The 19,684-nt window shown below is 36.2% G+C and overlaps 1 protein-coding gene across 1 annotated transcript in view; it reads left to right on the plus strand.

The window, feature by feature from the left end:
- Positions 1-19,684, plus strand: part of LRP12 (LDL receptor related protein 12) — a gene marked incomplete at its 3' end in the record, with an annotated part of 57,869 nt that overhangs the window by 27,883 nt on the left and 10,302 nt on the right. Inside the window, exons 2-4 of the mRNA XM_081996870.1 lie at positions 8,442-8,498; positions 16,180-16,315; positions 17,850-18,052. Of these exons, the coding sequence (XP_081852996.1) occupies positions 8,442-8,498; positions 16,180-16,315; positions 17,850-18,052 (396 nt within the window). The remainder of the gene's footprint in view (positions 1-8,441; positions 8,499-16,179; positions 16,316-17,849; positions 18,053-19,684) is intronic.

Genomic DNA, 19,684 nt, shown 5'->3' on the forward strand with positions numbered 1-19,684 from the left:
TTTTAAGTCAGTGTTACCAAGATTATAGGAATAAAGTTGTGTGCTGCTTTTCACTCAAGTACTGATTAACTTTGAGTTTAGGCTCTGTACAGTGAATTTAGAATTGGGAACTCCCTGTCTGTGTTTATTCACCAAGAGGTGAATAAAGACCTATTTTTCAAAAGTATCATGCAGCTACATGTCATTTAAAATCCCTCTGTGAGGAGGAAAGGACGGTATAAGAATGAGGGGGTGATACTAAAATGCAGTGTTGGACAACAGGTTTTAAGTATACAGTACAGACTTTTGGCAGCATCATACCCATTGTTTTATACTCAAGAAATAATTTTCTAAGCACAAAATGGTAGATATTGGTTGTTGTAAAAAATAAATCTAAAACCTACATAAAGCAATTGTATTGCAGAATTGATTCTTTAGTTCTTGTCTTAGTCTTCTAAATAAAACTACATCACAGTTGGTCTAAAATAAAAATGGCACTACATAAAATAACACCATCGAGTATTGTAAACAAATGCTGTGCTTTATCTGTTTTTACAGTGAAATTTTATGTGCTTATTTCCTGCTTTTGTGTCATAAAAACATTTAAATAAGCCACTATTTCAGTATAGTTTCATCTATTAGTCATTTTTATTCTTCCCTTAATTAAAGAAATTAATTATGCCATTGTAGTGTTCGAGTATACAACACTTTCTCATTTTGCATGAACATTGTCTTCCACTGTTTGAAATTTTAGATGTATTTACTGTATCTTCTTTGTAGCAGATGTTCTTCTGTTACAGGGGTTTGGAATAAATCTTGTCACTCTGTTGCTCAGCTTGCCTTTAGTAGAGAATTCTGGCTGATGTCTGCACAGCAGTAAGGCTTTCTCTCAATGTTTCTGTCTATTGCATGTGTAATTTTATATTAAAAGAAATGGTTATTTAATCCTTCCCTTACCTGAAGGATAATTTACATCTTGCTGCACAGCTTGATGCAGTTTCACAAATGACCACACAAAATTCCTGTGCCTCCAGTACTGAACCCTAAGGAAATATGGAAAAGATCTGTACATAACTAGTTAATACCAAACTGTTGATTTAAAAATAAATAACACAATTTGTCAATAACTCTTGCAAAGATTCTTCAGCTAAACTGGCCATTATTGATCAGTTAATGCCTAAAAGTCAATACTGTCACTTCTCATGCTGCTTTTTTAATTGCCTTTTGTCATGAAATACAGGAACTTAGGCAAAAGCATGTGTTGCCCTTTGTCAAGGAAGTAAGCAGCAGTTGGGTGTAGGACAAAAACTTCTGGTCAAAGGTGCAATGCACTATATAAAAAAGAACAATAAAGACATGAAAATGAGGTGACTGTGGACCATGAGTCTTATCTTGAGTAGTTAATCCAAATACATATTGGTGCACAAACGTGTTAATTTGATGTCATGCATATCTCTAATCAAAAGGATGCAGTGATTGCAAACTAAGCCGTCAGAAGGCAGGAAATAATAAAATGGTGTCACCTGTAAAGGTTGTGACTGGTTTCTGTAGGAATCTGGGAATGACACTGCTGCTTCGCTTTGTTACTGAATATAGAGATGTAACAAATGTTGCCTGGCTTCAGTGGTCTGTGTACTCAGAGCTTTGTCTCACCTTAATTTGAAGCATTCCCTGTAGCAGTAATGCTGTTTGTTTCATGAACTGTTCTGGGTGGGTAAGTTTCAAATGCTTAGACTGGTCTTTTTTTTTTTTCTTTCTTTTTTCTTTCTATTTGCTCGACTTTCAGTTCCTTGTCTCTTGTAATATTGAAGTTGCACATGTAGCTCTGTTCGTGTCTTCTGAGGAAGGCAAACTCTGAATTTCTCTAACAGCAGTTTAGCAGTGGTAGGAAAACATGTTTTGCACAGATAGAAGAGAAAGTACAGGAGGAGCCAAAAAGATATTCTCAGATATGTTTCTAGGTTATAAGGGATGAAATAACAAGTCGAGTCTCTTTTTGTACCATCACGTTCATTTGAGATTATGGAAAGTGTTTTTTTTCCTCAATTGCATAATCTCAATTCACTGCATAGTACTATTTCTGCATTACAGTTGAGTTTGGCAGCAGTATGGCCATATGCCTGCGGATATGTAGCTTTTTGCTGTTGTTACAGCATTAAATCCCTGCAGTTAATGGATTTAATTCTAAATGTGCAGCAGTTTAACAAATATAGGTGCAAAGTGTTCAGGGGTTAAGGAGGTTGTAAACGATGACCCAAAAGACTGAGGAGGATCCTACCTAATATTTTTGGCTCATTAACTGCATGTGACCTACATGTAAATAAATCAATTACGGTATTTTGGGTTACATACTGAACAAATGTTTTCATCACAGAATGGTTTGAGTTGGAAGGGACCCTTAAAGATCATCGGATTTATCTTGAGGAGGGTGGTGGTACTTGTTTTTCTGTTGGTCTCCCGCACGCTCTGCTCTAAGCTGTAACATCCTAGCCATAGGTTAACCGTAGGTGTGACAGGGAGGCAGTTAGCCTTTGCACTTTTCTCCCACTGACTTGGCAGATGAGTGTGACTGCAGTTCAGCCTGACACACAGTGTCTTCAGGTGGAGCTTGTTTCTACACAGCTGTGCTTAGGCATTTGCAGGAAGTAGAGGGGTGAGATGGCCGCTGGCTGGGACTGTCACAAAATGTGCTAGCGAAAGGGGTCATTCATTTCCATGCTGGAATATTACAGAGGCATCATGGATGTTTGCAGCCCCTGTAACTCTAGATCAAGAAGGATATTGCTGGTTTTGGGCTAGGATATCATAGAACCGTTGCTAAAGGGCTTTTTTAGTGCGGTGGTATGTAAGGCAGCGCCAATCTGTTCATGGAAGTGTACTGTAAGATTTTTATTTTGGTGGCATCATCCACACTTTGTCAGTTAGAAGCAAAATAGGGTGAAGATTAATGCAAGGTAACATCAGCTGACAAGAGGCAGTGCAAAGAAGCTTACTCCTTGTAAGGTACAGAGTGGACAGGAATTTTGTGAATAGGATGAATAAAGGAAGTTTGGTTATGAAGTACATTGTCTAAAGTAAAGCAAGTTGAACATGTGCCATGATAAAGGGGGTTTGGAAACACATGATACACAGGAAGTGTTGCTGATCTCTTGTCCCTGATAATTGTGGTTCCAGAGAGAGATCCTGTCCAGTCTGTTTAAGTAGCATTCATTATGCACCACAGTACCTTTTAACTTGAGGTAGTTTAGAAAAAACTCTCTCTCCATAGCCATTCAGTTACAGCAGTTCCTCAATTTGTACATTTCTATTTGTAGGGGGGTTGTAATTTGGCTGTTAAAGCTAATGGCAGAGGCTTAGTCTTGATATAGAAGAGTTTAGCTTCAAAGGGAGATAGTGCGCCTGAGGTTTGTGTGGACAGTAACTACTTGGTCCAACAGCAAAAACAAAGGTAACTTAAATGTGATGGTTGTCACTGTGGATTTTTTTATGTTTATTTTCACTTTTCCTTTCAACAATCAAGTTAATTTCTCTGTAAAACCCAGTCTGGATTTAACTGAGCCCCAAGACACATGATGTTCTTCCAAACTGAAGTTATAAGATTTGATTTTACAGTCATGGTGGGCAAAGTCACGTGTACCAAATTTATTTGCGTGCACTTTTACAGTATTCATCACTTCACTATGCATTCATATTGCTAGTTTTAGTCAAAATGAAATGAAAATGGGATTTTCATTTAAGAGTCATTATTTGCTACCTCAAATATATCAGTATTTAGATAAAGTTCTTGTTCTTTGTCTGAAACCTCCAAGTTCATATATCTGGAATGCAGAAGCTCATCTTGTTCAATCTCAGTGTTTTGATGAAGAGGGACACTTAATTACTGGGGGGATCTGTTTGGCTATGTTTTTTGCAAACTGCACGAATTTGAGTAAAATTTAAAGGAGAAGCTCATTTCCGGAGTGTAGGGTTAGTTTTATGCTCTGAAGTTATTTGCAGATAATACTTTTGAGTCTGGTATTCTTCCCATTTTGAGAGCCAGCTGTGCTGAGCAGGCTGCCGGGATGGAAGGATGTGGGGAGGTAACATCCCTGAAATGAAGGCTGCTGTGTTGTGGTTAGCCTCCATGTTAGTCTCAGCATCACTGCTACTGTCTGGGTTTCAAATACATAGAAGGTGGCAGATATTTTCCAAACTTGTCATGCTTTTCAAGTGTGAAAGCATTGTTTTTTGCCACACTTCCCCCCCCACCCCCCGCCCCGTCGTTTTCCTCTGCAATTTGGTTGGAGTGTTTGCTGCTGTGACATTTCCCTTGTTGCCAGCCCCTATCCCCTGGCCTGTGTTTATTTTCCTATCTGTGATAAAACTCAGAAAATGTTAGTAAGTCAAATACCTTCCAAGGCTATGGTTTTTGTCTTCCGTGTAGTTTTGTCCTCCTCTCCAGACTCTGTGTAGGAGTTTAGGGCTCCTGGCTCTTCAACAGGATGTTTGGAAGTGATGTGGTGAGGGTGTTGGGATTTTCAGGGCGGGGTGAGGGGTGTTTAACATAGTTTCACATAGACTGAGAGGGGAGAAATGCCCTGACTGCTGGAAAACCTGAAGGCAAACCTGGTGTCCTCTTGCCTGCTTCTGTGGTCAGTCAGCTGTGAGACACAAATCAAAAGGAATGAGTTCAAGTGTTCATGGAACTACTTGTTGTTTGTTTCTGCCTGCTCCTAAGACAAGACAGCATCTCAACCTGGAGAACTTCAGTGAGGTAGAAAAAACTGACTAAGGTCAAAGGTACTGACTAAGGTCAAAGGTACTGACTTTGTGCTGTGAAAATAAAATAAAATTTTATGGATGAGTCCATCAGAATCAGTGACCAACTTTGACCATAACCATACCTTGAACACTTAAGAGATTCTTAAAGTTACTCAAGACAGAAAGGCACCTCAGAAATTGAAGATTGTTCCATACTGTAAACGCACCCTATAAAGAGTCTAACTCACTTAATAACCAGTTGGCTGATGATTTTTTTTTATTGCAGTCAAGAAATCTAATTTAGAGATATTACAGGCAGTGGTGGCAACACACTCATGTGCACTTAAATTGAAAGCCATTAAAAGTACTTTGCATACTTTTGTTTCACCTGTAGGTTATCAGTAGTTTAACATATCTCATATCCTATTTACCAAAGATTCTATTTTTTTTTTTTTTTTAAAGAAAAAGACATACTAAATGCTTGTTTTTTGCTTGAGTCATGTCCATTTGAATTTTTTAACTTAAATGCAGTTGCTGACTATATCTTAAGCTGCAGGACTAAAGTTGACTACGTTTCTGTCAAATACCACATAAAATAAGTATTCCATCTATCATAAGTATTTATAAAAGGATATGAAGGAGATGGGTATAGTCCTGGTTACACAAGTAATTTTTTTTTTAAGTCGTCACCAAAAAATAAGAAAAAAGTGATGGAAGATGTCAGCTTTTGAAAACAAACTTGTTTTCTCACAGGCAGAATGGATTCATGTGGGAGCTTCTCAGTGTGTGTCTTCCAGTGCTGTGCTGTCACATGTACTTAACCAGCTCCTGTAACTGATGTGGACAAACTTTGTGTCAAGTTTTGTTAGGTTGCACCTGATTCAGTTTAAAACTTCAGGTCCAAATGGGAATGAATAATAAATATTTCTTTAAAACATGAAAATATGAAAGCTTACTGGTGGTCTAAGAATTTTTTTTTTATATATACTCATACTCTGCTGTATTAAATAGATAGACTAACAGGAATTTCAGAGATTATTATGTTCCCATATTGTACTGGAAATTACTGATCTGTTATCTGATATATTGGTATTCTAGTAGGTTCTGTTTATATTGAACCATGTGACATAATTGTTGAGAACATGTAAGGATCATTGCCTAAAAATTTCATAAAGGTGTCAGCAGTTGGTTATGCTTAAATGGCATCTGAACACACTCTATTTCAGTGACAGTTTCCAATAAAAAAGGAAGTAATAATCTGAGAGGTTTCTAAGTTCATCTTTCATGTAATGAAGGATTATTGGAAGGAAATAATTTTTCAAAAACCACCTTATTTTGACACTGTAGTACTTGGATCTGAGTTGAGGTTTCATCGCCACACATTAGTGCTTCCTCTGACTAATTGCTGAAGTTAGTTTGACAATAAATATGACATCACTTTATGTCAAGAGATTAATTCTTAGATCATAAAACATATTTAGATGGACAATATTAAGGTGCTCTGTTTTTGGATATTGACTTAAGTTTTCTTCTTAATTTAACCCATTAATTCTAAGTCAATGCATACAGGATTTGGATGTGAGTTCCCATTTTAGTATGCTTCTTGTTATTACTGATTTATAGTTTTTGGCAATTTTGTGATATATACATTGATTTTCTTTCCATCACTCAGTGTTATGTCAATATTTTCATGTTTTGTTACTGTATTTTTATCAGAACTGATTTCATTAAAATTCTGGGGGCTTTGTTTTCCAGGTCTTAATATATAGGCAGCTTGTCTATAATTCATATTCTGGGGGCATCAATGGAATGCCCAGATATTGACTGTCTTCAATGTAATTACTTCGGGGGTTTTCATATTTCTAAATGTTTGTGAATTCCTTCTTTTTTGTCATGCTGTTCATTTTCATTGCTCAATAGCAACTACAGATATATATACAGATATTTATATACAGATATTGTTGTATATGCTAATAACCCCTTTTTGAAAATATAAAAACAATGAATAATCCTTACTGTAATTTGAAAGATGAAATACCAGTAAACTATTTTTAGCTTAAAACAAGAAGTCTTGAAATGTGTTAATGTCTTCCTTATGTTGATGGAAATAATAGAAAACAAGACAATCAGAAATGTGCTTCTGTGGAATCAGTCACAAGTAAAATCACTTTACAGCAAAGATAGTGTTTATTTTGTAAATTTAGAGCTAAGTTTTACTGAAGACATGAAATCAGAGCAGCAAATACTCCTTAGCATGCCAGTTTATGTGCAAGATTGAGAAACTATTTGGAGAATACCTTTTTAAACCTTATATCTGTATTTCACTCTTCAAAATAGTTTAATTGGAAAGTAGTTGTACACTAATACAGTATTTGAAATAGTGTTTGTTTTAAAATACTTCTGTCTTTTGAATGTTGAGGGGAATTGTTACAGTGCGGAATTTTTTAAATTGAAACAAAGCAAATTGGTGTGTACATATATGCAGCAAAATTAGTTCATTAAAAATGGGAGGGGGAAACACGTCACTTTTAAGAGCCCAATAATTTAGTTATGGGTTTTTTTGTTTTTTCCTTTTAAATGGATTTGCTGTTTTCCTACAAATTCTGATCATCAGTTTTCTAACTGTATTGTCGTTAGGAAGTAAAAAATTATGTCTTTGTGCGTTTGGTGTCAACCTTGGGAGCAATTTCTGAAACGCTGGGGGTTTTTTGTAACCAATGGAGTGGAGGAGCATTGAGATGCTTGCTTAGATTTATATGTTCTAGGTCAACTCTAACAGTCTTTTAAGCTTGGTATAAAAGGAATTTGAGTTTTCTTCATGTATTTAAGGTTCTTGTTACCCAAACATATCATACTTACATTGCACTGCTGGTAGAACAAATGATTTCATGTATATGAAAATCTGTGTGACATGGCAAAGGTTAAAAGAAAAGACGTTGAATAAAGGAGAGGAGAATGAGAGCTGTTCAGTGAGAGAAATGTGCACAAATATAACTTGATCTGTTACATCATGTAACAGGGCTACCGCCTGTCAGCAAATGTATTTACCTTAGCAGACTTCTTTTACTTTGCAGGAGTACAAAGTAGTATGATGTTTGAAGGAATAACTTTTTTATCTCTAACTCTTGATGACCACATGGGTGTCGTTGTTCATCTTTCCAAGTATAATTAGTTTTAGTGAACATTGATGGGGAGTTAGTCTTGAAGGTAGCTAGTTTCTGGCTATATCTGAAACATCTTTCTGGATAAAGGTTATAGGCTGCAATTCATTATTAAATAGATGGATGTCTTCCCCTGGATGTCTTAATTTGCATAGCATTTACTTACAATCTTGATCCAGGAGGAAATGGGGAAGATGCACTGAAATAAACCTTTCTTGAAAAGAAAATAGCATTTGATGCAAAATCATGGGAAATCTACCATCTAAAATGCCTGAAGTTTCTCAAAACTCTTTGCTACTCTCAGTCTCTCATTCCTTAACTTTCTAGTATGTTTAATTATTCCTAGTACACTAACAATGCTTGGTTTTTTATTTTGATTGTATAGTAACTTTTTCTCTAGTTTTTCTCTAAGTTTTATCATAAAATGAACATAGGACCTTTAATGTTTAATATTAATTAAAATAACTCCAGTTTTGTTCTTTCTGTTCTGTAAAAGGGTATCTGAAGAATTTTTACAAATTTTATCTTCAAAATTAGCTTATTCATTATGTTTAATTTTAGGAAATGGTGCTCTTGCAGAACATTCTGAAAATGTGCATATTTCAGGAGTGTCAACGGGTAAGTCATTTTTTGTAATGTTTAAATTTCATGCATGACTTAAATAGTAAATATTGAAAGCCACCTGGTATCTTATGAAGAGATATTTGGCTATAAAAATTATTACTGCCTTTTGCAGCATGTAATAAGGAATGAAGCAACTGGAACATGGAAAAATTCTCATAAGATAAAATTGATACCTGCATGCTCATGAACAGATTATGCCTTTCTAAGTGGACTGCTTAATTATTTTTCCATACAAACATTGAACTAAGAGAAAAGTTGGTTTAAGTTGAATTGATATTTTCTTTCCACAGTAAAGTTTTTGTGAAATGAAATTTATTGAAATGTAATTTTGGACACTGCTACTATCAAATAATATAAATCCAGGACTTATGCGTTTCACCTGATTAGATTGAAGCAGTAACTGAAACTACTGTACACTTGACTGCACAGTTTCCTTAATGCAAGAAAAAAAGAATTTTAGAACTCATGAAACTGAGAAACTGATGAGATGCTGGGAGAATATGGGGTATAAAAGCAGCACACGCTGCTCAAAGGTTGCTCTGTTCTCTTCCAGTAAGTTGGTCTTAGGCCTCTTCTGAGCAGCAGCCACAGTTGGGACTATTCTGTGTTAGTGATGTAACTGTATGACCACTAAGGCATTAGGTGATAACACTGTATCACAGATAATAGTCTGTATCAAAGACAATAGTCTTTGTTCTTCAGACGTTAAGCAGTGTCAGCTAAGCTGCTGGTCCTGTTTTGTGATACAGATGCTTAGAATATGTGCAGGTGGGCAGATAAACACTCCTTTTCAGTGGGTAGAAGAATACAAGCCTGATTTTTTCCATAGGGAAGCTGCCACTAATCTCTGGAAATGAAACTGATTTTCACACCCTTCCTCTAAAATAAGAGGCAAAATGCAAACTCGTCCTTTTTGACAGCAGCTTGCACATCTCGCTGTAGTTATCCTTGCAGTATCACTTCAAACATTACATTGCTGCTTGTGCACATGGTTAAGTTTTGGGATAAAGGTACGGTCAGTGGATGGTCTCTGTTACACCATACTACCTTCTTGTTCCCTTTCATTGTTTGCCACTCAAAAGACTGTCAAAAGTCTAATTATAGAAGATCTTTGCTATCCGTTCTTGTACTGCATCATGAAGAATGTTGGTTTTCAACAGTATAATGCATCAAGTATCTATGTAGTACTTTTATGGCACACTGTAAATAGAAAGTAACAGCACAGGTACTTGCTACTGTTGGAACAATTGTTGCTGGAATTGGATTGTACGAGATCAACAGAGAGCCTAAAATCTAGCTGTGCAGCTTTCAGGATATGTTTTAACAACCCTTCACCCCTTTTTACTGCAGCAGTTGTGTCACAGGTCACCATACAGGCAAAAAAGCATCTGCTGGGCAAGAGGTGAATGGAATTTTTGACTCTGCTTGCAGTACTTTGGCCAGCATGCTTGAATAGATAGTGCCAAGAAGAGAACACAATGTACTTTCAATGCAAGATAACAGCAGCTGGTAGACAGACCTTTAACTACTGAGACGAAAGATCCAGTGAGGACTTCTATTTAAAAATAAATTAAAAAAAAAAAAAATTTAAAAACATAAAGGTAGTTCTGGCAGTCGTGTGTTCTAAAATAGTTCTCCATCTGGGGAAAAATACCATATTCTTGAAGTTTCTGTCTTATATAAAGTGAAAATTCATCACTGCAGAATTTTGAGATAATGGAGATGGGAGTCGTTAATGAAAACCTGAAGAAAGCATGTAGACAGACCCGGTGGTGTTTTCCTTACAGTACTTTGTATGTATATCTTAAATGTTAGGTGTATGGCCCAAGTATAAAAGATGGTGATGATTTTTTAGTTCCTTTGAAACAATCTGGGTCTCCTAAACATGTTTTTGAACTTGCAGATATTTCAATGTATTTCAGATATATTTCATCAAATATACCTAGACAGCTTTATTTGTCAGAACAATTTAAAGCAGAGTTTCTGTAAAATAGAACCAAAGACATCTGGCCTTTAATCTTTCTAAATCCAACTTTAACTTGGTGTTGAAACCAAGCAAGCGATTTTCTTGGACAGCTGCTACTGAGAAGGGATTTAAAATGAAATGATTGTCTTGATGGTAGATTTCCTGTCATACTGCTGCTGTAAGGCTACATGACCTACCTTACTAAATTATGTTTTAATAGGACAGACCTCTGTGGTCTTTGGTATTTATGCTTCTGGTGTATATTATATCTGCCAAGTTACAGGTACACCTTTAATATATGAGTGTGCTTTTTCTACCAACAGCAACAGTGGAATGTTGTCTCTTGTGTATAAGCTATCACTAGAGAACAAGTGTTTATGCCTTTAAAATCTGAAAAATTGAGAAATATTTTCAGATCTGTCTGTGGGGTATGTTGCACCAAAATTGTCATAACTGCAAAACCACCCCCCACCCCATTTTAAAGATCTTCTGCACTAGTAAAAACACTTGTTCACAGCAACTTAAAAAAAATTATAATGATTCCTTTTTACTGAGTGTGTCTCTGTATTGCAGAGCAAAGGGCATTTTAAATTAAAGCATTAGAGCTTGACCTGGAGGCAAAGATTCCTATGCCTTCTTCCCCCGTAGTTCTCCAAATAAGACTTTCAGTGGCTCCTGAGAGTTACAAATGCAATAATTATCCTCCCTATTCATGGTTTAGACTTTATCACAACATTATTCTCTTTTTACTCTAAGCTGTTTTAAACACCTTCAGATCATTTATCCAGCTGCATTCATGTCCTTACCATGTCCAATATAATGCATACCTTATCATCTTGTGGTTCACATTGAAAGCTAATTCTTTTATCTTTTCAACTAATCTCCTGGCATTACTGTGAAGATAAATCCCTAATCTCCCTCTCTCTGCTTTTCTGAAGTGACTTTTTTCCTTGACGTGTTGTTCAGTGTTACTACAGGTACTTTACTTCTCTAGATCTTGCTACAGAATTTTGCATAGGTTTCTTAATTATTTTCTTGTTATAACTTGCAAGTTGAATTTGGTACTGTAAAGTTTTCATTGGCTCTCTTCTGTTTACCAGTCTGCATCCCCGTAGGTAGTTTACGGTCATGTTCTGTAATGTGGGATGGTGAACAAATTTCAGGGAGAATAAGGAAAAACTGTTGTACATGTTTCTAAAAAGTCTACAGGAAAATCCATATACACTAGAAAACCATGTGCACAGCTTATCCTCTCAGCAGGTTTTTTTGACCATTATTTTGGACTTAAGTCTGTGAAACATCTTCAGTCTTCAATTACAGTGTTGCAATGTACTGCACAGGTATAACAAAGTAACAAGCAGAATTGCAACTAGAATGTTAATAAAATAAAGGCTCACAAAGGAAAGAAGTTACAACAGATAAGAGATGGATGAGCAGAATTGTACCAAAGAATATAGGGGAATTGAGAGGTATGTAGGCAGAGACAACACCCATGTAGAAATGGTTGTGCAGGAGGGAGTTGTTCCCATCCAAAAATCTTATAGCCACCAGCAAGAGATTTGAAAACATCTTGGGCACGTATCGCTACGTATCTTTGCTTCTTTGTGCTTCTGCCTCGCTTGCAAACTAATCTGTTTTTTTCTGACTCCTCTAATTTTCATTCTGCATTTTTCTTATGTATTTTTAATACTTTTAACAAATTGTTCCAAACCTAGTCAGTTTTCCTGTAATTTAAGTTCCTATAGATATAACTGACCTGTATGACAAATGCCTGCAGGGCCAGTAGCAATTGAAATTGGAAGTGCAGATTCTCCACAACTTAGTGAAAAGATGTTTGCCTCTATTCATACCTGTCTGTTTAACACATTATCACTGTAGTTATTTGATTCCTTTGCCCTTCTTGATGTTGCTGACATTCTCCATGTTTACAAACACATGAATAAAACATATGTGACTTCATATTCTCAGAAGCTTTAGAAGAAACATCCTAGTTAAGCAGGTTAAGGGTCAGGAATTGATTTTAAAAGGCTTGCTATTATCTTTATAAAGTAGACTCCATTTAAAACTTTTATTTCAAAAGGTTATTCTTGATTTTAAAAAATTTTTCTGAGAAATTATTCTCTCTCAAAATGCCAGTACTTCTGAAGTGTGGCTTCTACACAGTTGATCTTGACCTTTATACACTTTTTAAGCAAAGGGGAGATTTCTGTTGTCTCCTGAGTTACAAGTAAGAGATTTCAGTGCATGAATGTATGCCAAGTATGCAACTGCATTTAGCTTACCTAGCTAAATTTATCTAGCTGAAGTTAAGGAAGCTGTAATTCCCTTTTCAAGTCCATTCCATTTTATTTGTTAACCCCCAGTTTGTGATATGCACACTTTCTTCCATTCGAGTTTTTCCTCTTCCATAGCAGAAGTACAGTATTGTTCACTCCATCCTGTATTTTAGTGCCTGTGAACATTCTTGCTTCCTCATGCACTGCTTAGTCTGCTTCTTTCTTCCCATATTGGATGGTGCTGGAAATCATAGAATAGTTTGGGTTGGAAGGGACCTTTAAAGGTCATCTAGTCCCCTCCCCCTGCAATGAGCAGGGACATCTTCAACTAGATCAGGTTGCTCAGAGCCCCGTCCAACCTGACCTGGAATGTTTCCAGGGATGGGGCATCTACCACCTCTCTGGGAAACCTGTGCCGGTGTCTCGCCACTCTCATGAAAAATTTCTTCTTTGTATCTAGTCTATATCTACTCTTTTTTAGTTTAAAACAATTACCCCTTGTCCTATTGCAACAGGCTCTGCTGAACAGTCTGTCCCCATCTTTCTGATAAGCCCCCTTTAAGTATGGGAAGGCTGCAAGAAGGTCTCCCCAGAGCCTTCTGTTTTCCAGGCTGAACAACCCCAACTCTCTCAGCCTGTCCTCACAGGAGAGGTGTTCCATCCCTCATAATTTTTGTGGCCCTCCTCTGGACCCGCTCTAACAGGTCCATGTCTTTCCTGTGCTGAGGGCTCCAGAGCTGGACGCAGGACTCCGGGTGGAGTCTCACCAGAGTGGAGCATGGGGTCATATTCTGCCTTCAGCTCTTTAGTGTTAGCTTTAGTGGAAATAGTGAAACAGCCCGCTTAAGTAAAAGAATATAGAAAATATCGGGTTATGGCTAGTATTGCAAACAAAGGCTAAAAAAACCTGAATTTGAGTAAAACTGGAAGTTTCCAGGGTGCTCTGAAAATACTACCTTGGTTTTGCAGGCTTTCCGTGTGGAATTTCTTCCATTCAGAGTCATGTAACAAGTGAAAGTTACTGCTTTTCCTACTGCAGGGATTGGATTGAGTAAGTTACAGTTGTCAGGGTGTGCTGCACCAGCATAGGAAGTTGCAAAGCTAGTTGCATAGTAATTTACAGTTGCTAGCAGTGTTTGGAGGTTCCTATTTGACAGACACATGCTGTACATATATTTACAGCATGCCTAAGTTTTTGGAGGTGAACTTTGTAAAATTGAATGAACATATGTTGAATGGTTTATTTTTATCTTCCAGTGTAATGTTTTTGTCAGGAAAATTTAAAGGCTTCCTCAGAAGTTCACAGTGACAAAATCTCAATATGTCGGTTTGTAAATACCTAAAACCAGATGAATTTTATAATAGTATAAATTTCACCTGAAGGGAACTTATTTTAAGCAGAGCAATATTTCAGTAGTAACTAAGTAGCGTGTGGAATTGCTTGCCAACATCTGCAAGCTTGGTACATTTGTTTTACACATACTTTTTTTGCATGTGTTTTTGTTTCATACCTATTAAAAATGCTATTTTACTTCAACATTTAATTGCAAAAAAAGAGTTTTTCTTTCTGGTCCCTCCATTTTTTGTCTGATGATTCAGATCATTCACACAGGAGCAGTGTTCCAGAATATCGCGGTGTTAGAGCACCACCTATAGGGTTTGCTCAAAATTAAAACAAGAAAATTTCCAGGGAATAATTGATTGAATATTCAAATAAAATCATATCTTTCTGTGTTTTGAGACTTTTTCCTCCCTAGATATTAGGACAGGTCCTACATTCTATAGCCAAATTATGTTACCACTTAACTGTGCAGCATGAATGAAGCTCTAATAAGAAACATGTGAAAAACTATTTAAAGCAATGTGTTCTTGCAGCTGCGTGTGAAAACAGTAAATTTACTGAGTTTTATTTTTGTTTTTAAATTTCCATATTTAAGCTAATACAGAAAATGCAGGCATATGCCAGTATTTTTGTCTTTTGATCCTTTTAAACCTATTTTTAGAATGTATTTCTTATGCCATATATAAATATTTTTAAGTAATAATAATCACTTAAAATATAATTTTTATTGTATTAGTCAATAATTTCAAGTCCCTATAGTCTTGGAAAATTATCTTAAAAGCTTGATTGTGGATAAAAATAGAAGAAAATTAATAACCTGATTACAAATTACATTATTATAACTTTAGTACTTTACAAATGTAGTTCATATTTTATCGTGTTTGTTCACTGCATCAGTTCTGATCTGTTATTTTAATCAAATACATATTCAAAATTTTTAAAATTCTAAAAGCTTTTGATCATCAGACAATAACAAAAATGCCTTTTCATTTGTAATAGTTCTTGTGTTTAAACTGCTATTCATAACTGATTGTGCTACCAGTAAACTTCAAGACCTTACAAGTTTTGGACTACCAGTAAGGAAACTGTAAAATAGAAGCACAGAAGGCAATTATTTTTAATGTGTTTTCTGGCCTCTGAAACTTCCTCATAATTTCAGCTCTGTAGCAAGAATATTCTGGTTTTCCTATTTATGTGACGGTTGTGAACATGCTATATGACAGATGTTGGATATAATGCTGCTAAGGAGAAAAAAACAAGGCAGTGAAACAAAACCACAAAACTAATAAGTTCATTACTTGAAATAAAATCAGCAGAGCTGAGAACACTCCAGCAAAAGGAACAAGCAACTGGGTTAAGGCAAGCTACACCTATAATAAAGTAAGAACACAAATGGCTGAGTTACTTCAGTTGCATAGAATTAGTCCTATAAATACAAGTGCATTATCAGAAGTGTAGTTACACAAGCCCCTCTTAAGACTAATTTCTTGTAAACCTAACTTTTAATATCTATAAATGAAGTGTGGTGAAGTAAGTGCTCTTTGCCTTCCAAGCATTGGAATCATGTGTGTGAAGATCATTTCCATGCCAAGGGCTGGAAGGGGATATTTAAATGATTGCCTGGCACTGGGTTGTCTTAAGACAGGAAATTTCTACTACTCAATTATTTTGCTTTATTTTTCACCTTCTAATGCATTTATCAATATAAGGTGTAAATGCATAGTTAAATTGAACTGGGTCTTTGTGAAGGCTAAAAAATAAAATTAGGAAATACAAAATCTTTCATGTTTTTAATAAAGTTGTCAAAGTCTGTATGGAGTAATCTTTTTTTAATCTGTAGTACCAATTGACATTAGTCTTCTAGAAGAAGAAGTTGCCAGACTTCTGCACTGGCAACATTGGAAAACATCTTTTGGCAGACATGTTGTGACCCATGTGCATCATTAACTCCTTTAGATCTTGTTTTTATTGCTACCTCATCAAACTCAGTGTGGTATTTTCCCTGATAAGTGTTGATTGATTTTTGTCCTACTGGCTTTAAAAAAAAAATGGCATTAATCAAGTTGCTTTCAATGTATATGTATCTTTTAGCTTGTGGAGATATTCCAGAACAAATTCGATCACCAAGCGGGACAATCACAAGTCCAGGGTGGCCCTCTGAGTATCCTGCCCGAATCAACTGTAGCTGGTACATCCATGCAAACCCAGGGGAGATCATTACTATAAGGTAACAGTGCTGCTGTATTAACTACATGGATTGAAGAAGTACTGACTAGACATATTAAATTGCCAATTATGTGTGTACCAATTTCCTCTTCCTTCCTGTAAATGTAGGATTTCCGTTATGTTTGTTTTCTGCTTTTCCTTTTATCTGATTTGCTCTCACAGTCATGTAGCATTTGTTTTCAGCTGGAGAGCTGGCAAATAGAAAAAGTTTCTGTGTGCTCATTTATTTGATTTCATTTTCATGTTTCTGAAATATAAGAATTTTGCATTAAAGAAGGCATAGGGGAAATTCTTTAATGCTTCATTGCTATGAAGTCTCATGGTGTGCTTAAAAGTGGTGAGGTATAAACAGTAAATCAATAGATATGATTGCAGTTTTGGAAATGCTGACTTTTGGGGCAGGGAGATCCTCACAGTTTCATGTACCTTACAACTTCTCTAAAGAAGTAATGTAAAACAGATGTATTGTAAGTTCAAGTTCTCATCAGTTCATTCCCCATTACTGCCACAAGGGAAATCTAAGCTTGTTTTAGCATCAAGATACAAATTAGTACTGCCTCACAGGCTGATCATGAAACTGCATTAGCTGCAGATTTACTTCACTTTCCAGTACAGACCTGCTGACCTAAGAGGCAGCTCTTCATTATGAAGTATTTGCTTTGACATCAGTTACTCTTTTAAAGTACTGCTTTTTAATTTAAACAATCTTTCTACTAAATATTACACTGGCGTAAATGCAATGTAAAGTAGGTAGAGCTGTTCATCTACTAGAATGCTTTCTAAACTTTTTCATACAGTTCATTTATCATAAAACTTTTTTTTTTTCTCAAATGTTTTTTTCCCACTCATCTACCTAGCAAATGTTTCACATTTCATTTCTGGTTTACTGCTGTGTTATTTGTACTGACCTGCTTTGTCCAGACTGTCCTCCCTTCACACTTCATTACCGTGGCAGAATGTCTTGATATAGCTGTAGCCATACCATGACATTCCATGACATTGGGTAACCGAGTAGTGCAACAGGGAGCAAATCTTACCTGAAATCATAGTTGTGAACAATTTACCTGTATTTATAATGTCAAGTCATATCATTGTCAAAGTGTAGCATTAGCTAAAGTTCTGATAACATTTGAGTTAAATAAAACCACTTAGTAGTATGTGAACGTGATTAAATGAGACTCATACAGACAATTGCATTAACAGAATTATTTATTTATTTATTTATTAGCTGCAGACTTAATGTGGTTTTAATAGCAAAACTGAGCTTCTTTAAGTAGTGGATGCAGTATTTTGGGTGACAGAATGGATTCTTGCTGTCCTCATAACATAAAAGTATCATCACCACAAGGTGAAAGCCTATTCTTACATGGGTAGAGAAACCGCTCTTTTTATTTTGGACCAGAATACAGTGTACAGCTAATTACCATTTTTATTGTAGCAATTCATCAGCTTGGTTTTGTAATATTCAGTTCAGTAGCAATTTTGACCTCTTTTTTATTTTCTTTTTTTCTTCTTTTGTTTTCTTTTCCTCACAGCTTTCAAGACTTTGATGTTCAGGGATCCCGACGATGCAGCTCAGACTGGTTAACAATTGGAAGCTACAAGAATATTGAAGGCTATAAAGCATGCGGCTCCTCCATTCCTTCACCATACATCTCTTCACAGGATCACGTTTGGATCAGATTTCATTCAGATGATAGCATCTCCAGAAAAGGCTTCAGATTAGCCTACTTTGCTGGTATGTTTCAAACGATACCTTGTTCAGTTTTGTGGTTTCATTTTTTTGTTTTCTGTTTCAAGATCTACTTTATTGTAGCAGGGTACAGTATATGCATTACCTGAAGACAATGCAAGACTTACTGAAAGTATACATTGTATAGATTATTTTAATCCCATCTAAAATTTGACTATCCAAAGTTGGAATTAGTGTTCACAGTAATAAGCAGAGTAAATGATTTGAGCAGGGGGGTATACAAATACTAGGCAGCTTGGGAGGTTTTTTAACATAGCTTAAGGTTTGAAATTTTCTAATCAGAATAAAATTAGTTGTTAAAATAGTTGGGTAGACTTCTGAATAGCATAAATAAGGGAAAAGAAGGAAGAAATGGTGGGATTCTTTTTACATTTGCACTATTATTTCCCATATCCAGAAGGTATACTCTCTTTTTAAAAAAAAAAACACACAATTTAAAAACCTATTAATATGATAAATTACTCTAGCCAATTATAGACATGGTTTTGTACATGCAAAATTTTTCTTGGATAATTCAAGTATGCAATATAAGCTAGTTACCAGAAGTAATAGTTTGAGACTGTTTTTGTGGGCAATTCTTGCTCTAGTAGCTGCTGCCAAGAGAGAGGAGGAAGACAGTCATGGGTAAAGACTAGCTCCAAACTTTTTTCTAGCCTTAGGTGGTATTGGGATTTTATAGACTAGCATGGTCATGGTTTTCTATGTCCTGATCATCAAAAATACTCAGTTAGATTCCTCTTTCTTTTCATAATGGTTTTGTGTTCTCCTGCTTTCTCACTATAACCCACTCTCTGGCCTGCTCCAAATCTCTGTGCACTGACTTTTAACTCCTCTCCTCCATAAAACAATTCATACACTCTTACACACACTCACTGCCACCCGTCTTCAAAACTATTCCACCAAGATTCTGTAAAATGAGCTCTGATCTCCTCTATCCTAAGCCATGTTTGCCCCTGTTCTGTATTCTGCACTCTTTCTACCTAATGGCTTCCTTTACCTTGTCAGAGCTCCTTCAGAAACCTGAAGTTTCCAGGAGGGTTTATGCCTTTCTATCACCTGTTTTCAAGCCTACAAAAAAGTTCCCTCTACGCTTCAGCTCTTTGCAGCTTAGCAAGTCTTGGCAGAAGTAATGCTGCCTTGCATTTGGTGCTGGCTCAGCTTTCAGGCCAGTGTTCTATCTGGCTTTTGCTTACCGCTGTCTCACCAAAAAACATGATGGGGGGAAAAAATGTCACTGTCTACTCAGTCATCCTCTACTACAGTTTCTGCTAACTGCCCACACACACACTGTTACCCTGGGTCCGGCATCAGCTTCTGCCCTCCTTATCTCCCTCTCCTGGTAGCCACAGGGGGAAGGCAGTGTTCCTGCCTGATGGGCTTTGAGAAGGAAGGACATCTTAAATAAGGGTGTGGAATGGGCAGAGGAGGGAAGCTCAGTAGAGTTTTTCTGAAACTTTTTTCTTTCCTCTCTTTTCCTCTGATCTTGAAACAATTTCAATATGTAACACCTTTTGGAAGAAGCTGTAATATTTTCAACTATAAGCAATTTACCATGAAGTGATTTCTTCTTGTAAGCATCATGCAGTAGTACTCGGTTTAGAGTACTTAAGACTTCAA

The sequence above is a fragment of the Phaethon aethereus genome (genome assembly GCF_964289735.1).
Source record: "Phaethon aethereus genome assembly, chromosome: 2".
Taxonomy (NCBI): domain Eukaryota; kingdom Metazoa; phylum Chordata; class Aves; order Phaethontiformes; family Phaethontidae; genus Phaethon; species Phaethon aethereus.